General features: G+C 39.5%; 1 protein-coding gene across 1 annotated transcript in view; it reads right to left on the bottom strand.

The window, feature by feature from the left end:
* Window positions 1-21,564, bottom strand: part of LOC124598833 (transformation/transcription domain-associated protein) — a 441,523-nt gene that overhangs the window by 348,802 nt on the left and 71,157 nt on the right. Inside the window, exons 8-11 of the mRNA XM_047136029.1 lie at window positions 14,521-14,687; window positions 14,085-14,320; window positions 9,224-9,428; window positions 7,516-7,686 (exon numbers count right to left, since the gene is read on the bottom strand). Coding sequence (XP_046991985.1) covers window positions 7,516-7,686; window positions 9,224-9,428; window positions 14,085-14,320; window positions 14,521-14,687 — 779 coding nt within the window. The remainder of the gene's footprint in view (window positions 1-7,515; window positions 7,687-9,223; window positions 9,429-14,084; window positions 14,321-14,520; window positions 14,688-21,564) is intronic.

The raw sequence follows: 21,564 nt of genomic DNA, 5'->3' as shown, positions 1-21,564 counted from the left end.
GCGCACATTCGTATGTTCAGATTCCCAATGACATACGCCTCGACCTGATATTAAGCTTTTCGGTATGGTTTTCGGGACGTAAAATTTCTTGGAGTACCAGTACGTACTGTATTATCTCATGTTTTGTTCTTCATTATGGCATATTGCCATATGTGTTAAAAGATGAAAACGTGCACTTTAAATGCAGGGAGCAGTTGAAACTAGCCAATAGTGTGGAATTAAACACTTCGTTTCAAATAAATTTACTGCTTCAGCACAAAAGCTTAATAAAAGCCAAATTTCTTTAGCAAACCGAGAAAAATATCTTTATTGTTCAGCAAGGCCATTAATTCCACTGCTCCGATCACCAGAATGTCGAGGGGGGGGGGGGGGGGGGGGGGGGAGGATTCCTTTTCAAAAATAAGTTCATTTTGTAGCGCACATCTTTCTGAAGATGTCTGATACATAAAACATATATCCTCGAGGAAACGTAAGACATGTTATTTTGTCTTTAGTGTGCCGAAGTGCAGTGCCATGCCTCTTCAACAACATTCTTATACTGCTCGTCACTGTATTTTGCTCTGTGGAACTCAAATATGTATATTTTGTAATGGATGCCATCAAACTATTCCATAACAGTGGAAATTAAAATGTCCTGTAGTGCCTCTCCTGCTCCAGTTGGCTGGTTTGATATCCTGCCCTGCTTAAAAAAAAAAACACAATTAATACTTGATGGGATTATTATTTGTAACCGGGAGAATGAGAACTCTTCACAAAATCTGGACTCTTTATTGCCTATTAGCTAATAACTTGCTCTTCTGTGTGACAAAATTAAACATAGGATACCTAAAACCAGTACAGACAAGAGACAGGCAAGACAGTACACATTTCTTCAATTCTTGGGGCCGGCAGAGGAGCCAAGCGGTTCTAGGCGCATCAGTTTGGAATCGCGCGACTGCTATGGTCGCAGGTTCAAATCCTGCCTCGGGCATGGTTGTGTGTGATGTCCTTAGGTTAGTTAAGTTGAAGTAGTTCTAAGTTCTAGGGCACTAATGACCTCAGATGTTAAGTCCCATAGTGCTCAGAGCCATTTGAACATTTCCCCCTCCCCCCCAATCCTTAGGTCCTGGCGATTTTTCTCTCTAATCTTGCTGCAACTTTACACAGCATGCTTTGCTTTCGGCGAAAGAATTATTACCTCATCAAAGTTCATCAAACTTTTTGCTACGTGAAAAACCGAAATGTCGTCGTTTAATACTGAAAAAGCTGTTAATACAAATAACATCCAAGACTGGTGTGGTTTCTCGATCTGTTTACCTCTATTTTGTCACTGTGTGCTGGATAAAACAAAATATGCCTTTCCAATATTGCAGCAATTGTAACACACACCAAATAAGCGAGACTGTTTTGGCAATAATGATCATTTTTATAGTACGACAATATATAATTCACGAAGTACCAATACAAAATACTTATTTGGCCTACTACAATCAAAAAGCTTTGTTAGGAAATAGTTTCACATTTCGTTCATAAGCTCCAATTTCTCATGCACGAGACCGGAAAGTACTAGAACGAAATTTTTGTATAAATTTGGAATTGTCATATTCTTCCATAATTTGTGTGATGTCCCCGTTTCTTCTCCTTCCTCGTTCTAACAAACAATCTTGTTATCACTAATTCTGTAACTATTCCTGCCACTGTCAAAACTCATTCTCCGGTTAACTTTACTGACCCTGCCACAATCACTGGATGCTAGGTGCTTTGTGAAACACATTTTTTCCCCTCTAGAATAAAGATTTGTCCCCTCCCCCAGAAACTGCCACTCGGTTCTGATGATATCCCGGTTACACAGCAATCAGCCACATTTCAGTGTTTGTAATGCTGCTAGCCGGGGACTACAACTGGCCCTGTCTAGTGTAGCGATCCGGCCAAATTTTTCCGTCAGAATTTTACTTTCACACCGAGAAGATAATACATAATCTTTCTTAACTGTTATTCCTGTTATTCCGCTCAGCTCGTATAGCCCCGTCCTGTTCTGTTCTGTCTGCAGGAAAGTTCATTTCTAGATGCGACGAGGATTCCCCTGGCAGAGACATCACGTACACTATGCACTCATTCAAAAATTCACTTATAATTCATTCAGATATCAACTTAGAATGTGTTCAAAAATGTCCAAAAACCAGCAGGGGTGCGTTTCAAAATCATATGAATAATCGATAGATCGACGTGCACTGGATGCTAGGTGCTTTGTGAAACACATTTTTTTCCCCTCTAGAATATAGATTTGTCCCCTCCCCCCGAAACTGCCACTCGGTTCTGATGATATCCCGGTTACACAGCAATCAGCCACATTTCTGTAGCCAGAAGCAGGAGGAGGTATTACTCATGCGCGACTCAACTGCGCGTGCGCATGAGCCCGCTCGTAACTGCTTAAATTAATCTAATCTAAATAGTTGTGACGTCACGCTCATCGGAGGCTATTTGTTGTTATGAAGCATTGCATAGTCTTCCTAAAGCCTTCGACACATTTTGCTGTTGGCAGACGCTTGAACGTGCACTGTGTTATTTTATATGGCGCATTTCCTTTGCAATGTAAGTTTTATTTTCTTGACATTATTTTCTTTTTTTTTTCCTCTCGTTCATGTTTTAATGCTGCAGTAGCGGGATACAGTAATATCCTTTGTTAGAGTATCGGTTCTTACTAGTCAAAATTACAAAATTTTAACTGAAAATTAAAACAATGAAATATTCCCAGAATACTAAAAAACTCCCGGGTTTTCACGGTTTTCGTCTGGATGAAAAAATTCCCGGATCTCCCGGTTGTCCCGGGGCGTACACACCCTGTGTCATCTCTCAAGTTTTTCAGCGTGATTGATTAATAGTGAGCTTCTTGCTGTTCAGCCGAGTATATTTCCATTTTATGTCCAATATGTTAACGACCAACCTGATCACACTCTTCAGGTGCTGCAAATTTTGCTGTTTTGTGTACTCACTACCTGGACTCCACCCATACTGTGTTCATGTAACACACAATTTGCAGCATGTGAAGAAGTAGACTGGGCCAATTGTCCAAATATTATACTGAATACAGAAACAACTCAGCTGGACATCCAGCATACCATTAATCATACCTCATTCATTCAATGGTATGGATACTACTGATATTTTTGTAAACAGTTAATTTTCTTGTTTGGCATATGTCTTCAGGATGTAAGTGTTAAATAAGAAGAAAAACAACAGGTCAATTTAAGTATATACAAGCAGTCTTGATGAAAGGTGGTTGTTATTTTCTGATTTATAATCGGCACTAATGAACAATGTGCTTTAAATGATTAAAGCATTTTAAGGAGTTATATTTATATATAAAAGGAATTTTAAAGGAATTAAGAGGAATATTCAATTTTATGTAAATGAGTATTACAGGAAAAGAAGTCGAGGGTCACAGTCATAAAATTGTTGTGGCAGACTGCATTTAAAGTGAGAGAATACCCTTAATTATAGTTATGCAAAAAGAAAAACTGTTGCAGCAACACACATTTGAATTAATGTGGGAGGCAAGGGACAAAAGCTTATATCACTGAGAAGTAGTTGTACTTTATGTCCATGGGGCACCAGTGGTGACTACACGTTCAGAATACACGCTCATGATGAATAGTAGTCCACGGTACATGAGCCAATGACTGGAAGTACTTATTTGGTCAATAGTAGGACCGGATTATCACACAAATCTAGCATTGACACTAGTCGTCTGAGTAATAAATACTTTAAAAATATAGCTGTGGTGCTCCATTTCCACAACTTGGCCGCTGTCCCATGTCCACAAGAAAGATAGACTTTTTCAATTTATTCTGAAAAACATCCTACATCTACATCTACATTTATACTCCGCAAGCGACCCAACGGTGTGTGGCAGAGGGCACTTTACGTGCCACTGTCATTACCTCCCTTTTCTGTTCCAGTCACGTATGGTTCGCGGGAAGAAAGGCTGTCTGAAAGCCTCCGTGCGTGCTCGAATCTCTCTAATTTTACATTCGTGATCTCCTCGGGAGGTATAAGTAGGGGGAAGCAATATATTCGATACCTCATCCAGAAACGCACCCTCTCGAAACCTGGACAGCAAGCTACATTGCAATGCAAAGCGCCTCTCTTTCAGAATCTGCCACTTGAGTTTGCTAAACATCTCCGTAACGCTATCACGGTTACCAAATAACCCTGTGACGAAACGCACCGCTCTTCTTTGGATCTTCTCTATCTCCTCTGTCAACTCGATCTGGTACGGATCCCACACTGATGAGCAATACTCAAGTATAGGTCGAACGAGTGTTTTGTAAGCCACCTCCTTTGTTGATGGACTACATTTTCTAAGGACTCTCCCAATGAATCTCAACCTGGTACCCACCTTACCAACAATTAATTTTATATGATCATTTCACTTCAAATCGTTCCGCAAGCATACTCCCAGATATTTTACAGAAGTAACTGCTACCAGTGTTTGTTCCGCTATCATATAATCATACAATAAAGGCTCCTTCTTTCTATGTATTCTCAATACATTACATTTGTCTATGTTAAGGGTCAGTTGCCACTCCCTGCACCAAGTGCCTATCCGCTGCAGATCTTCCTGAATTTCACTACAATTTTCTAATGCTGCAACTTCTCTGTATACTACAGCATCATCCGCGAAAAGCCGCATGGAACTTCTGACACTATCTACTAGGTCATTTATATATATTGTGAAAAGTAATGGTCCCATAACACTCCCCTGTGGAACACCAGAGGTTACTTTAACGTCTATAGATGTCTCTCCATTGATAACAACATGCTGTTTTCTGTTTGCTAAAAACTCTTCAATCCAGCCACACAGCTGGTCTGATATTCCGTAGGCTCTTACTTTGTTTATCAGGCGACAGTGCGGAACTGTATCGAACTCCTTCCGGAAGTCAAGGAAAATAGCATCTACCTGGGAACCTGTATCTAATGTTTTCTGGGTCTCATGAACAAATAAAGCGAGTTGGGTCTCACACAATCGCTGTTTCCGGAATCCATGTTGATTCCTACAGAGTAGATTCTGGGTTTCCAAAAACGACATGATACTCGAGCAAAAAACATGTTCTAAAATTCTACAACAAATCGACGTCAGAGATATAGGTCTATAGTTTTGTGCATCTGCTCGACGACCCTTCTTGAAGACTGGGACTACCTGTGCTCTTTTCCAATCAATTGGAATCTTCCGTTCCTCTAGAGACTTGCAGTACATGGCTGTTAGAAGGGGGTCAAGTTCTTTCGCATACTCTGTGTAGAATTGAACTGGTATCCCATCCGGTCCAGTGGACTTCCCTCTGTTGAGTGATTGCAGTTGCTTTTCTATTCCTTGGACACTTATTTCGATGTCAGCCATTTTTTCGTTTGTGCGAGGATTTATAAAAGGAACTGCAGTGCAGTCTTCCTCTGTGAAACAGCTTTGGAAAAAGGTGTTTAGTATTTTAGCTTTACGCGTGTCATCCTCTGTTCAATGCCATCATCATCCCAGAGTGTCTGGATATGCTGTGTCGAGCCACTTACTGATTTAACGTAAGACCAGAACTTGCGAGGATATTCTGTCAAGTCGGTACATAGAATTTTACTTTCGAATTCACTGAACGCTTCACGCATAGCCCTCCTTACACTAGCTTTGACATCGTTTAGCTTCTGTTTGTCTGAGAGGTTTTGGCTGCGTTTAAACTTGGAGTGAAGCTCTCTTTGCTTTCGCAGTAGTTTCCTAACTTTGTTGTTGAACCATGGTGGGTTTTTCCCGTCCCTCACAGTTTTACTCAGCACGTACATGTCTAAAACGCATTTTACAACTGCCTTAAACATTTTCCATAAACACTCAACATTGTCAGTGTCGGAACTGAAATTTTCGTTTTGATCTGTTAGGTAGTCTGAAATCTGCCTTCTATTACTCTTGCTAAACAGATAAACCTTCCTCCCTTTTCTATGTTCCTATTAACTTCCATATTCAGGGATGCTGCAACGGCCTTATGATCACCGATTCCCTGTTCTGCACTTACAGAGTCGAAAAGTTCGGGTCTGTTTGTTATCAGTAGGTCCAAGATGTTATCTCCACGAGTCGGTTCTCTGTTTAATTGCTCGAGGTAATTTTCGGATAGTGCACTCAGTATAATGTCACTCAATGCTCTGTCCCTACCACCCGTCCTAAACATCTGAGTGTCCCAGTCTATATCTGGTAAATTTAAATCTCCACCTAAAGACTATAATATGCTGAGAAAATTTATGTGAAATGTATTCCAAATTTTCTCTCAGTTGTTCTGCCACTAATGCTGCTGAGTCGGGAGGTCAGTAAAAGGAGCCAATTATTAAACTAGCTCGGTTGTTGAGTGTAACCTCCACCCATAATATTTCACAGGAACTATCCACTTCTACTTCACTACAGGATAAACTACTACTAACAGTGACAAACACTCCACCACCGGCTGCATGCAATCTATCCTTTCTAAACACCGTCTGTGCCTTTGTAAAAATTTCGGCTGAATTTATCTCTGGCTTCAGCCAGCTTTCTGTACCTATAACGAGTTCAGCTTTGGTGCTTTCTATCAGCACTTGAAGTTCCCGGTTACGTACTAGTACATTTTTTGAGACTAAAATTCCCCCTTGTAGAAATCGACACGGTTTCCATAATCAGCAATTTTGTGACACTCATCTCACTTCACAAGATGCTGGCACCTAGGATGATGCCATGTTCCTTGACTTCCAGACACTATGCAATGCATCTGTGCACTGTAGATTGGTGAACAACATACAGGTTTTCAAAATATTGAACCAACTTTGTGACTAAACTCAGGATTTTCTAGCAGACAGTGACACATTACTCTTAACCTTCTGCTGTTACGGATGAGCTCTCTGCTGAGGCAGCTTTTATAATAGTTGTACTGCTCACCAAATGCTGGTGCATGTGCTGAGAGATGGTGTTCTGGCCAATTGAAATGCTTTATCACCCTCATAGGCCTCATAAGACAGATTAATGCATGAAACTCAGTTTGTACTTAATTACATAAAAATACAATATAAAATAAATAGGTAACTCAATTTCTCAATTCTTTGATAATGTTAAGATGTGCGTATGTGGGACATGCAGGCCCAAAAGAGATGATGCCAAACAGAAGAGGCTTATATCCAGCAATAACGAAGGTATGCTGCTCTAGAAAGGATAGCTGCTGTTAACTTCTTTTTTGTTTATTTACTTAGTAGTCTCCCAACCGCATGATGCTTGGATCAAAATATTACTACTTATATTTAACTTAAAAGGGCAACGCACAACTTTTTTTACCCCTTAAAGGTTTTTTGTATTGGGCTTTTTATTAAATTTAATTTCTAATTTAGGTTTCATACTTTAAGTTCTGCAATGGCTTGTACGCAACTTTTTATCAGTTCGCTACTATTTTTTCTGATATCCATGTAAACAAAGTCTGCCAACACACTAAGAAAACACAAGAAATTCGAAGCCTGACAATCTATAATTAATTAAAAAACTCTTACCATTTATTTAGAAGTGTAGGCAACTGGTGTTTTGAAATATTTTTGAATTTGATGATGAAGGTTTCCAGCATTCTCAACAGCAGCTCCCTTCCTCTTCCACTTTCAATTTCACTGCGGTGCCTTATACAGTCAACCAAGTTGAGTAACAGTTTACAGGACATTGTTTGTATACTGAAATGAAAAAAGAGAGTGATAGGTGACAAAGATCTTGCTCAATTGTAGTAAAGTATATTAATCATGATATAACTTGGTAAAAATACCAAATGCAATATCTCTCACACACAAGTGTTTTAGTTTCCGTCTTCAATTTATTTGTTGCATTGTCCCTCCTTGTGACATATAATATTAATGCTGATAATGGTTTTGAGGTGCTGTCATCTTTTGGTAGCTTGCACAAGTTTTACATGGAATTCTTCTCAATTATGGTCACTTTCTGATGATTTCTTGATACAGTGGACTTGCTAATCAAGGCCACTGATTATCATGAACGGCTCTTCTCCGTACAGTTGGTCCAAAGGCTTTAAGAGTGTTCTAAGTATGTACAGCAGCTCAACATTCTCTCACAAAACTATTGTATTTTAAATCATTTTGAACAATCTTGGTAACAGATCCCGCATTTCAAAGTCATTACATCAACATATGTCTAGTGACCAACGTTCAAATAAGTAGTGAATGAACAAATAATTTTGCAGTCCTCTTTTGCTTTTACAACTGTTGATGGCTGCTCTTCTTTGAGATGTCAAAAACATCTCCAAGTAGTGACTGCACAGCACAATTAAATGTCCACATAGCAAGCAAGTCTGCTTGGGTGCCGTCACACCTGGTAGATATTATGTATGCATCCCGTTTCTTGGATTTTACCTACAAATTATAACAACCTCGAACAGTGGGTACTCCAACCCACTACTAAGCTACTTATGTTTTTACACAATAATCTTTTTTCTAACATGAAGCATTAGGTACATATTATACCTCTGGATGAGCATCTGACAACTACACACACCATCCTTTATAACCTGTTTTGTATAGTCTAGACTCTGTCTGCTCATTATGTTGCTCCTTCTAACACCAACTTAACCAATTCTGGATGTCACAGCACGTACCACTAACCTGTCCTTTCCTCTGGTGTGGGTTTTCAAAAAACTACATTCCTCACCTAATCTTTTTACCAATTCTTCCTTTCATATCTTTTCTGTCCACGTAATTGTTCATGTTTCTCGACGACGCCAAATTTGAAACACTTCCAGTTTCTTCTCTGGATTCAAAGTGTACCAACGGCTCTCAAATAATTAAAATGTTGGACAAAATGACTCATTATAGTCTAGGCATTATCAAAAATGAAATTTCTCGCTAGTGGAACATTCAAACTTGCTCATACATTAAAAGAAAGCCTAGAACCTGAACAGCTTCCCATAAACAGGCAGGGATCTAAGTTCAGTTCCAACCCAGTTAACAGTTTTAAATTATCATTTACATTCAATTCTTCCCTGGAAAACAATGTACTTGAGGTTAAACTTTCAAGATTACCCATACATTCTTTAAGCCTGCTGCTGTGTAGTCTATACTGCATTAAGACATTATTCATCAAAGACATACCAATGCAAAAAATAATAATTTTCACTTTTTTTAATTTTGAAGAAAGTGATAACAACAAGGTTTGATGTTGCAATGCAAAAGCAGTTGAACGAAGTACATAAAATGTGGTTACCTGGTGGGCAGTGAATCATCTTGGACATTACGTGAAAAGAGATGCACAGCACGCTCCAGGTCAGCGAAAGGCAGGTGCTGCCGTACATGGTGCACCAGATCAGCCAAGGTGCTGTATGCTAGAGGCCGCAGGGTTTCATGTGTAGTAAAGCCCTTACCCAGGAGAACATTCTCATCAAAGAGGCGTTCCATTATAGGCACAAACTCTGTAATCACAACAACAAGCAATTAATGGTTAGAAAGGCAAAATGTTTGAGAAGCATAGCCTGTTTTTGTTATGCTGGAAAGCTGGGGGTTACAAATAATGGAATGAATAAAGACAGCCACTCATCCTACAGTCGAGGCAATGAGTGGTCAACGGGCACATAAACTTAATGGAACAAAATCGACACATGTAAAGGTAAAGTTGGGAGTATTTTTTCAAACCAAAATTCAGTCAACTGCTGCACAACTGAAATATTTTATTGCTCTTAACCGGTTACAACACGTTAATTTGTCAACCTTGGAAGCGTATAAAATTTAGGAAAACATAAATCATTAAAACACGACCGTACATGTATGCAAAGTAAAGAAGCATATTCCAAAATATGTTACTCAGTATTGGCTTATAACACTGATAATAGAGCATCAATACCCGACAACTGAATTTTATTATTATTTCTTTTTTTGTGGGGGATGGGGCTGAATGGACTGTTATCGGCCCACTACTGCATACAGGATGATGATTATGGGTTTAAAGTGACTAAACTGCTTGATTATCAAGCCTTCGATTCACAGGAAAATGACGTAAAACAATATGAGGCAAGAAAAGTAGAATTTTCAGCTTCAAGGCCTGTGACCATGTCATTGTGGTTGTAAATGTACGTGACAGTAGCTTTGGCCAGATTGTCACAAGTGTTTAACGACAATATTTTGAAAAGGTAATACTGCTACTAACCATATAGACTGGAGATGTCGGGTCACAGAAAAGGCACAACAGAAAGGCTGTTACAAATTTAAGATTTCAAACAAAAGGCCTTCTTCTGAAATAAAAAACACACACACAATCATGCATTCACAACTCACAGACACCCGACCATTGTCTCCACAGCGGTCGTGTGTGGAAGTTGTGCTTGTGTGAAAGTGTGTCTATGTGGTCCAGCTTCAGTTACCAGAGACAGTGACAGTGATAGAGAGTGTGTGTGTGTGTGTGTGTGTGTGTGTGTGTGTGTGTTTTATGCTTGAGTGAAAGTACTTTAGAAGCTTAACTATATAGTAGTCTTTTCGTTGCGACCATCTGCTACTTACCATATAGAGGAGATGTAGAGTAACAATCTTTTCTTTTCATAATTAGCTTAAGCAGTCAGATAAGTAAAATTCACACATAAATGTTTTAAAGTGCATGACAGTGGGGATGGAGAAAGTAACCTGAGGCCATCTGGGGCACACACTGCAACAAGAGCAACTCCACGCCTACAACCACCACAGAGACCAAGCATGGAGGTACATTAAATTTTGTTATAAAATCTGCTTTCCCTAAGGAAATGTATGCCTTTGGTAGCCACTAATGCATAATCCGCTAGTGTCTGAGGTACTGAGGTAGACAGGTTGAGTGCTCTTCTCAGATCTGCCAGCAGGGCACACACTGCAAAATAAATGGAATGTGGGTATGGCAGGTTTCAATAGAGGAGTCTCCTGAAAGAAGTGCTGACCAAGTCAACAACCAAACACCCTTAGTATCAAGATTCATCAAGACAGAACTAGCAACTTGCAGTCTTGCATTATCTTGTTCAAAGATAAAGTCACAGAGGCCATGAAGGCATCAGAAATATAATGGCTGTTGTCCGCATTAGCAGCTATGGGAGCTAGAGATGATCACATTATGTACCCAACAGCACCCTATACCATCAGACAGGTAATGAGACTGTAATGGTGACAATCCAATTCCAAAGAAAGCAGGTGTTGACAGATGTGAAAATTACCGAACTATCATTTTAATAAGTCACAGCTGCAAAATACTAACGCGAATTATTTACAGACGAATGGAAAAACTGGTAGAAGCCGACCTCGGGGAAGATCAGTTTGGATTCCGTAGAAATGTTGGAACACGTGAGGCAATACTGACCTTACGACATCTTAGAAGCTAGATTAAGGAAAGGCAAACCTACGTTTCTAGCATTTGTAGACTTAGAGAAAGCTTTTGACAACATTGACTGCAATACTCTCTTTCAAATTCTGAAGGTGGCAGGGGTAAAATACAGGGAGCGAAAGGCTATTTACAATTTGTACAGAAACCAGATGGCAGTTATAAGAGTCGAGGGGCATGAAAGGGAAGCAGTGGTTGGGAAAGGACGGAGACAGGGTTGTAGCCTCTCCCCGATGTTATTCAATCTGTATATTGAGCAAGCAGTGAAGGAAACAAAAGAAAAATTCGGAGTAGGTATTAAAATTCATGGAGAAGAAGTAAAAACTTTGAGGTTCGCCGATGACATTGTAATTCTGTCAGAGACAGCAAAGGACTTGGAAGAGCAGTTGAACGGAATGGACAGTGTCTTGAAAGGAGGATATAAGATGAACATCAACAAAAGCAAAACGAGGATAATGGAATGTAGTCAAATTAAGTCGGGTGATGCTGAGGGAATTAGATTAGGAAATGAGACACTTAAAGTAGTAAAGGAGTTTTCCTATTTAGGGAGTAAAATAACTGATGATGGTCGAAGTAGAGAGGATATAAAATGTAGACTGGCAATGGCAAGGAAAGCGTTTCTGAAGAACAGAAATTTGTTAACATCGGGTATAGAGTTAAGTGTCAGGAAGTCGTTTCTGAAAGTGTTTGTATGAAGTGTAGCCATGTATGGAAGTGAAACATGGACGATAACTAGTTTGGACAAGAAGAGAATAGAAGCTTTCGAAATGTGGTGCTACAGAAGAATGCTGAAGATACGGTGGGTAGATCACGTACCTAATGAGGAGGTATTGAATAGGATTGGGGAGAAGAGAAGTTTGTGGCACAACTTGACAAGGAGAAGGTACCGGTTGGTAGGACATGTTTTGAGGCATCAAGGGATCACAAATTTAGCATTGGAGGGCAGCGTGGAGGGTACAAATCGTAGAGGGAGACCAAGAGATGAATACATTAAGCAGATTCAGAAGGATGTAGGCTGCAGTAGGTACTGGGAGATGAGAAGCTTGCACACGATAGAGTAGCATGGAGAGCTGCATCAAACCAGTCTCAGGACTGAAGACCACAACAACAACAATGGTGATAAATGTAATATGGAAACAACATTCGTTCTCCTCAAAGTCACCACAAACATATTTCTTTCACAATTCTGTGGAAAGAAACAATATTTGTATGTAAAGTTGACATATTATCACTCCCGCGTCCACTGTTGTCACTGGGCACGCCACTGTCGGCATGCCTCTCTCTGTTGCTGTGTCACGGGGCATAACAACAAGAGTCTCTGTGGTGCTGTGGACGACACATTGTAGGCGTGGACCCTTTTCTTGCTGCAAAGAATCCCATTGCCTGACGAGATAGGGATATACGGCCCTGCTTGGCAGAGTGAACACTATATCAGTCCACTCGGATGCTAGTTACGTGATACCACTGAGATACTGTACGGTGTTGAGTACGGTCATCCTGAATCCATCCCACATTCAGAAGACAGTCGTGGGATTCCAAACAACATAAGAAGCAACGGTGTGGAACAATGAAACACTGTCTCAACAGGCCACAATCCTACTGCTGTCAAAATCTGTAATGTGCTGGCAGATGTTTGTCATCCTTATAAGAAGATTAATACTATCTCATATACAATCAACATTCATATGCGATTGCAGTCTTTCTCGGCGTATTCCACTGATGAATTCTTCTCAGGTTATCAGCTGATTGGTGGCGTCGTCTTGACGCAATGTTTCAATGAGTTTCGTACCCATCATCTTCGGCCGAAGATGATGGGTCCGAAACTCATTGAAACATTGTGACAAGACGACGCCACCACTCGGCTGATAACCCGAGAAGCATTCATCAATTAACATTCAAATGTGATCTCTGAATGAGGAACCTGGTTTGTAAATTTTCCTTGTATGCAGAAGATAGAGGGCATTATATACAGAAGGTACATGGCATTATTCAAAACTATTTGGTACAGTTGTGCAAAAAATGCAAATCAACTATGTATCCAAGTTTGCACTGCACTTCATGCTAAACTGGCACTGTTTGACATCTTCACAGTGTTTCAGTTTTAATTCCATCAATGTACTTGACAGATTTGGGACAGAGATAAGCTACTGAATTAAACTTTTCCGGAATGATGGCACTAAGTGTAGATATGACTGTAATATCATCATTCCATTTGCAAGCGAAGGAGAGGAAAAGGAGGGAGAGTTGATATCGAAAGGAACCAGATGTATTGGTGTTTGACGTCCCACAGATGATAAGGCCTTGGCCTGGACAAGGATAGTGACATTTCAAAGGCACCATATTAGCATTCACCTCAATTGATTTACAGAAACCATAGGAAACCTAAACTTGCGAGAGTCGAATGGGACTTGATTCTCAGTCATCGCAAATGAGAGGCCAGTGCCTGAACAATGTGCCACTTCGATGACAATGAAGTTGTTACTGATATCTCAGCACTTACCATTGTTGATAATAAGTTACTTGCTATTCACTTCACACTTTATTACGATCCACCTGGACAAACACAAAACCAAAAGCCACAGAATATTTCCTCTTTTCTACAGATAATAGTCAGCAGCATGTTGCTGTTAATTTTTTTTACTTGCCTCTTTCACTACACCTATTTTGTACTAATCAACCAACTGCATTACAATTTCTTACTGCTGAAATATAATGCTGGTAGTGAAGCCATACTTACTAGTTCTCAAGTCTGTTGCTAAGATATGACGTGCTGCTATCATCAGTTCCTTTCGCAAATTAGCAACCTCCATAGGACACAAAGTAAGAAGTGAAAGCATTCCTTTCACCATCTGACTTGCATGTTGGGCTACAACTTCTTGGTAAATTCTAATAATATATGCCAAAAATGATAGTGTTTTTATTTGAGCTCCCATGAAATCCACAAAAACTTCTTTATTAAATGAAGGACTCATTCTACATAAAAGAAAACGAAGAGATCATTTTTACAAACATACAACGAGCTAAAACTAATTCATTTTTTCACAAAAAATTAGAGTAAATGAATATAAAGATAAAATAAAAAATTTTGAATGAAAATTACAAAAATAATGACATTACACAAAATACAAATAGGCAACAACTGCACATTGTGTGCGTTGTCAACTGTTAAATACCTCTGTTGTTGAGTTGGCTGCAGAGATATTGTCGTCATTATCAGTGGAATGAAATCAGCCACATCTTGATGAACCTGTTGCTTGTACAGCTGATACATGAGCACAACTATTATTGGTAGTTCCTGGAGAACTTTCAGGGACATAACTGCTCTTGGTATTAAATTATACTGTTAAACAGGAAAAGTAAAGAATTCAAGATTAACAACAGACCTTGAAATGCTCAAATTCACATGCAATTTTTTGTGTATCATTCAATAATAGTGTTCTATTTGACTATCTCATCAAGGAGGAGAACTTTCAGGGGCTGGAACAAGTCATGGTGATGGTAGTGGTGGTATGGGGGTTGTTTCAGTGCAAAGACTGGTTTCATGCAACTCTCCACAGTAAACTATACTTTGAAAGCCTCTTCACCTCTGCATAACTACTGCAACCTTCATCTATCTGATCCCGCTTAACTGTATTCAAGCCTTGGTGCCCCTCTAAAATTCCTAACTGCAGACTTCTCTAGAGTACTACAGTGATGAATCCTCGATGCCTCAGGCCGTGTCCTGTCAACTGATTTCTTTTAGCCAAGCTGTGCCACAAATTTGCCCCCCCCCCCCCCTCCTTATTCAACTTAGCAACTCTTCGTAAGTAACTCAATCTACCCATCTCAGATTATTCTGTAGCACCACATTTCAAAAGCTTCTACTCACTTTGTGTCTGAACCGCTTCCAAAAAGGTTACACTCCAAATAAATACCTTCAAAAGACACTTCCTGATGTTTAAATTTATATTTGACATTGACAAATTTCTCTTTTTTCAGAAATGCTTTCCTTGCAATAGTTAGGCAACATTTTACACCCTCCCTACTTGGCCATCATCAATAATTTTGCTGCCCAAATAGCAAAGCTAATCTACTACTTTTGGTGCCTCATTTCCAAATCTAATTCCTCAGCATTGTTCAACTTAATTCAACTGCATTCCATCACCTTTGTTTTCATTTTTTTAAATGTTTGTCTTAAAGTCTCTTTTTACACACCATCCATTCCACTCAACTGCTCTTCCAAAATAACAATATCATCAGCCAAACTCAGAATTTGTATTTCTTCTGCCTAAACTTTAACTTCTTTCTAAAGTTCTCCTTGGTTCCTTTACTGCTTGTTCAATGTTGTTGTTGTTGTTGTTGTTGTTGTGGTCTTCAGTCCTGAGACTGGTTTGATGCAGCTCTCCATGCTATTCTATCCTGTGCAAGTTTCTTCATCTCCCAGTACCTACTGCAACCTACATCCTTCTGAATCTGCTTAGTGTATTCATCTCTTGGTCTCCCCCTACGATTTTTACCCTCCATGCTGCCCTCCAATACTAAATTGGTGATCCCTTGATGCCTCAGAACATGTCCTACCAACCGATCCCTTCTTCTGGTCAAGTTGTGCCACAAACTTCTCTTCTCCCCAATCCTATTCAATACCTCCTCATTAGTTACGTGATCTACCCACCGTATCTTCAGCATTCTTCTGTAGCACCACATTTCGAAAGCTTCTATTCTGTTCTTGTCCAAACTAGTTATCGTCCACGTTTCACTTCCATACATGGCTACACTCCATACAAACACTTTCAGAAACGACTTCCTGACACTTAAACCTATACTCGATGTTAACAAATTTCTCCTCTTCAGAAACTCTTTCCTTGCCATTGCCAGTCTACATTTTATATCCTCTCTACTTCGACCATCATCAGTTATTTTACTCCCTAAATAGAAAAACTCCTTTACTACTTTAAGTGTCTCATTTCCTAATCTAATTCCCTCAACATCACCCGACTTAATTCGACTACATTCCATTATCCTCGTTTTGCCTTTGTTGATGTTCATCTTATATCCTCCCTTCAAGACACCATCCATTCCGTTCAACTGCTCTTCCAAGTCCTTTGCTGTCTCTGACAGAATTACAATGTCATCGGCGAACCTCAAAGTTTTTACTTCTTCTCCATGGATTTTAATACCTACTCCGAATTTTTCTTTTGTTTCCTTTACTGCTTGCTCAATATACAGATAGAACAACATCGGGGAGAGGCTACAACCCTGTCTTACTCCCTTCCCAACCACTGCTTCCCTTTCATGTCCCTCGACTCTTATAACTGCCATCTGGTTTCTGTACAAATTGTAAATAGCCTTTCGCTCCCTGTATTTTACCCCTGCCACCTTTAGAATTTGAAAGAGAGTATTCCAGTCAACATTGTCATAAGCTTTCTCTAAGTCTACAAATGCTACAAACGTAGGTTTGCCTTTCCTTAATCTTTCTTTTACTAAGATAAGTCGTAAGGTCAGTATTGCCTCACGTGTTCCAACATTTCTACGGAATCCAAACTGATCTTCCCCGAGGTCGGCTTCTACTAGTTTTTCCATTCGTCTGTAAAGAATTCGTGTTAGTATTTTGCAGCTGTGGCTTATTAAACTGATTGTTCGGTAATTCTCACATCTGTCAACACCTGCTTTCTTTGGGATTGGAATTATTATATTCTTCTTGAAGTCTGAGGGTATTTCGCCTGTTTCATACATCTTGCTCACCAGATGGTAGAGTTTTGTCAGGACTGGCTCTCCCAAGGCCGTCAGTAGTTCCAATGGAATGTTGTCTACTCCGGGGGCCTTGTTTCGACTCAGGTCTTTCAGTGCTCTGTCAAACTCTTCACGCAGTATCGTATCTCCCATTTCATCTTCATCTACATCCTCTACCATTTCCATAATATTGTCCTCAAGTACATCGCCCTTGTATAGACCCTCTATATACTCTTTCCACCTTTCTGCTTTCCCTTCTTTGCTTAGAACTGGGTTTCCATCAGAGCTCTTGATGTTCATACAAGTGGTTCTCTTATCTCCAAAGGTCTCTTTAATTTTCCTGTAGGCAGTATCTATCTTACCCCTAGTGAGATAAGCCTCTACATCCTTACATTTGTCCTCTAGCCATCCCTGCTTAGCCATTTTGCACTTCCTGTCGATCTCATTTTTTAGGCGTTTGTATTCCTTTTTGCCTGCTTCATTTTTATATTTTCTCTTTTCATCAATTAAATTCAATATTTCTTCTGTTACCCAAGGATTTCTACTAGCCCTCGTCTTTTTACCTACTTGATCCTCTGCTGCCTTCACGACTTCATCCCTCAAAGCTACCCATTCTTCTCCTACTGTATTTCTTTCCCCCATTCCTGTCAATTGTTCCCTTATGCTCTCCCTGAAACTCTGTACAACCTCTGGTTCTTTCAGTTTATCCAGGTCCCATCTCCTTAAATTTCCACCTTTTTTGCAGTTTCTTCAGTTTTAATCTACAGGTCATAACCAATAGATTGTGGTCAGAGTCCGCATCTGTCCCTGGAAATGTCTTACAATTTAAAACCTGGTTCCTAAATCTCTGTCTTACCATTATATAATCTATCTGATACCTTTTAGTATCTCCAGGGTTCTTCCATGTATACAATCTTCTATCATGATTCTTAAACCAAGTGTTAGCTATGATTAAGTTGTGCTCTGCGCCAAATTCTACCAGACGGCTTCCTCTTTCATTTCTTAGCCCCAATCCATATTCACCTACTACATTTCCTTCTCTCCCTTTTCCTACACTCGAATTCCAGTCACCCATGACTATTAAATTTTCGTCTCCCTTCACTATCTGAATAATTTCTTTTATTTCATCATACATTTCTTCAAGTTCTTCGTCATCTGCAGAGCTAGTTGGCATATAAACTTGTACTACTGTAGTAGGTGTGGGCTTCGTATCTATCTTGGCCACAATAATGCGTTCACTATGCTGTTTGTAGTAGCTTACCCGCGATCCTATTTTCCTATTCATTATTAAACCTACTCCTGCATTACCCCTATTTGATTTTGAATTTATAACCCTGTAGTCACCTGACCAGAAGTCTTGTTCCTCCTGCCACTGAACTTCACTAATTCCCACTATATCTAACTTTAACCTATCCATTTCCCTTTTAAAATTTTCTAACCTACCTGCCCGATTAAGGGACCTGACATTCCATGCTCCGATCCGTAGAAAGGCAGTTTTCTTTCTCCTGATAACGACATCCTCTTGAGTAGTCCCCGCCCGGAGATCCGAATGGGGGACTATTTTACCTCCGGAATATTTTACCCAAGAGGACGCCATCATCATTTAATCATACAGTAAAGCTGCATGCCCTCGGGAAAAATTACGGCCGTAGTTTCCCCTTGCTTTTTAGCCGTTCGCAGTACCAGTACAGCAAGGCCGTTTTGGTTATTGTTACAAGGCCAGATCAGTCAATCATCCAGACTGTTGCCCTTGCAACTACTGAAAAGGCTGCTGCCCCTCTTCAGGAACCACACGTTTGTCTGGCCTCTCAACAGATACCCCTCCGTTGTGGTTGCACCTACGGTACGGCTATCTGTATCGCTGAGGCACACAAGCCTCCCCACCAACGCCAAGGTCCGTGGTTCATGGGGGGAAGCAGCAAGGTCCATGGTTCATGGGGAGGTTGTTCAATGTACAAACTGAATAAAATAGTGATAGTAAACAACCCTATCTCAATCCCTTCTCAACCGCTGTTTCCCTTTCACGTCCTGCATAAAATGTTAAAAAGAGTTCTAATCTTTAACTGCCGTATCAAAAACCTATAAAAATAAAAAAGTAAAGTTTAAAAAAAGTTTACAAAAACGAGAGCAAGTCAGCACTTGCAGTTTACAGGAAGTTATTGCCAAAACTGTACAACACAAATGTTACCCTAATAAACCTACCAGTGCAACATGGGGGAGGAGATTAGTGTTTAACATCCCATCGACAACAAGGTCATTAGAGATGGAGCACAAGCTCAGATTAGGGAAGGATTGGGAAGGAAACTGGCCATGCCCTTTAAAAGGAATCATCCTGGCATTTGCCTGGAACAATTTAGGGAAATCACAGAAAACCTAAATCAGAATGGCCGGAGACAGGTTTGAAGCGTCGTCCTCCAGAATGTGAGTCCTGTGTGCTAACCAATGCACCACCTCGCTGAGTCAGTGCGACACGATCTCCCGCAGTAATCATGTGTTAATACAGAAATTCAGTGCTATAATTTAGAACTGCAGAAACTATGTAAAAAATTAAATCATGTGCACTTGCTAGACATAAGCAAACAGAAATGTGAAGAAAATATCAGGCGTGGACTTCACTTAAACAAAAATGGAAAGCTCAAGTTAGTGAACCAGATAATGGAACTTTGTAAGGATCTGCATAAAACCACGGACTCAATCATCTTAGATAATAATCAACAAGTTTTTTTAGGCTCCATTTCAAGCAACACAATTTTACTGAACTAAACCCCTTGGACTAGAAAGAACGCTGTTCACATGCCGAAGAAACCGACTTGGAAGTGAATAAATTTCATTAAAATGCAGTGTTAAAAACTTGTGTAATAATTCAACTGATTCAGAATACCACATCACAAATTGTTGTAAAATATCGGTGCCCTTTAGCATAATGCATCCAAATGTAAGGTGCCTTAGGAATAAGCTCAATCTGCTGCAAGTATTTTGGATCAGAATTCACCACACCTGTTAGTAAGTACTGAACATGGACTAAAAGACAATGAAATTGAGTATTACAAATTAGATGGTTATGTGTTAGCAGATAATTACTGCAGGCAACAACACAAAGGGAGTGGAATGGCAATATTTGTAAATGAACATTTTCCATTTAAGGAAATGTCATTTGTTGAACAACACTGCAAAGAAGGAACAATTGAAATGGCTGGTGTTGTGGTCCACATAAACACTCATTCAAGCAGGTTAGTTAAGCATAAAGTTATTTGTATGTGCCACCAACCAAATACAGAGGCATTGTACTATCTTGATAGACTTAACAGAGTGTGATGGAGCAAGCTGGGACATTTTTACTTCCCCTCTTGTTTTGCCATCTGCCTCCTTAAATTTCATTTTTTCAATTTTAACAGATTACCATCAACATACGCGAATATAATCTGCATTTCAATGAAAGAGAAAGGTTGGCCCTCAGTTTTAAAGAGCATATCACCAGGTCTAATTTTGTGCTTAGTTTTATGTATGTAATTGATTTCGACCTAACCCTTGTAGTAGAAGAAACTGTTACAAAGAACCAATCTTTCAATGTATTCAGTTGATTTAATGAGTTAAGATTTAATTGTATTTTTTATAAATTAAACATCAAACAATGTGTAGTTTCAGTACCTTCTATTGTGAAGATATATAAAGGCCAGATTTTTGGTCACGAGACAGTCAGTCCACAGCCAAGTTTCAGACGAGAAACCTGTGTTGGTTAGAACAATAACAATGCAACAGTGAAATAAATGTTACATCAATAGTCCATGTGTAAAAACAATGACATTGTCTGTTTCCATACATACCTTTCTATTCTGCAAGAACTGTGAACTTTGTGGTTAGGTCTCTATTGCTCACAGATGTTCAATAGTAAACTATTGCAGTAGTATGTGGAGGTTTGCCTGCTAACTATTAATGTGGCTTATGGCAAGTTAGAACATTAGTGCATTGGCCACATACAACTGTGTATTATTGGGGGGTAGTGAAAATAAAAAACTGAAATGAAATGCAACTGTGCATCTGTCGGCTACATTATTTAGCGTACTCAGTGTCCAAATTACAAACCCCATTTTTCAGCCAGTGTAGCAATGCAGTACGTCGACACCAAGGACAACAACCAAAATAAATAAAGCAGGTGGAACTGCTACAAGAGCAATTAGACAAACAGGCCCCACTGACCTTAACATAGTTGGAGACTTAAATACTGATGCAAACTCCTGTAGTATAACCTATTTGGAAATAACAGATGTATTAAACTCATATAATCTCACAAATACATTGAACTCTGACACTACAGTAACAGAGTCAAGCTCCAGTAAGATAGATTATATAATAGTCAACAAAAATGTGAAAGACAGTGTTAACTTTCAAAGTGTTGATTTTCATCACCCAGATCAGTATTGTTAGGTGTTAGAATATTTAAGGTTTGCTGTCTCAACAGCATCTAAGATAACTGAGAAGAAGCGGATTCTGAATAGCACCAACATCAG

Source organism: Schistocerca americana, chromosome 1 (genome assembly GCF_021461395.2).
Source record: "Schistocerca americana isolate TAMUIC-IGC-003095 chromosome 1, iqSchAmer2.1, whole genome shotgun sequence".
NCBI lineage: Eukaryota > Metazoa > Arthropoda > Insecta > Orthoptera > Acrididae > Schistocerca > Schistocerca americana.
The sequence above is the reverse complement of the archived record's forward strand: the minus strand, read 5'-3'. Positions and strand labels throughout refer to the sequence as shown.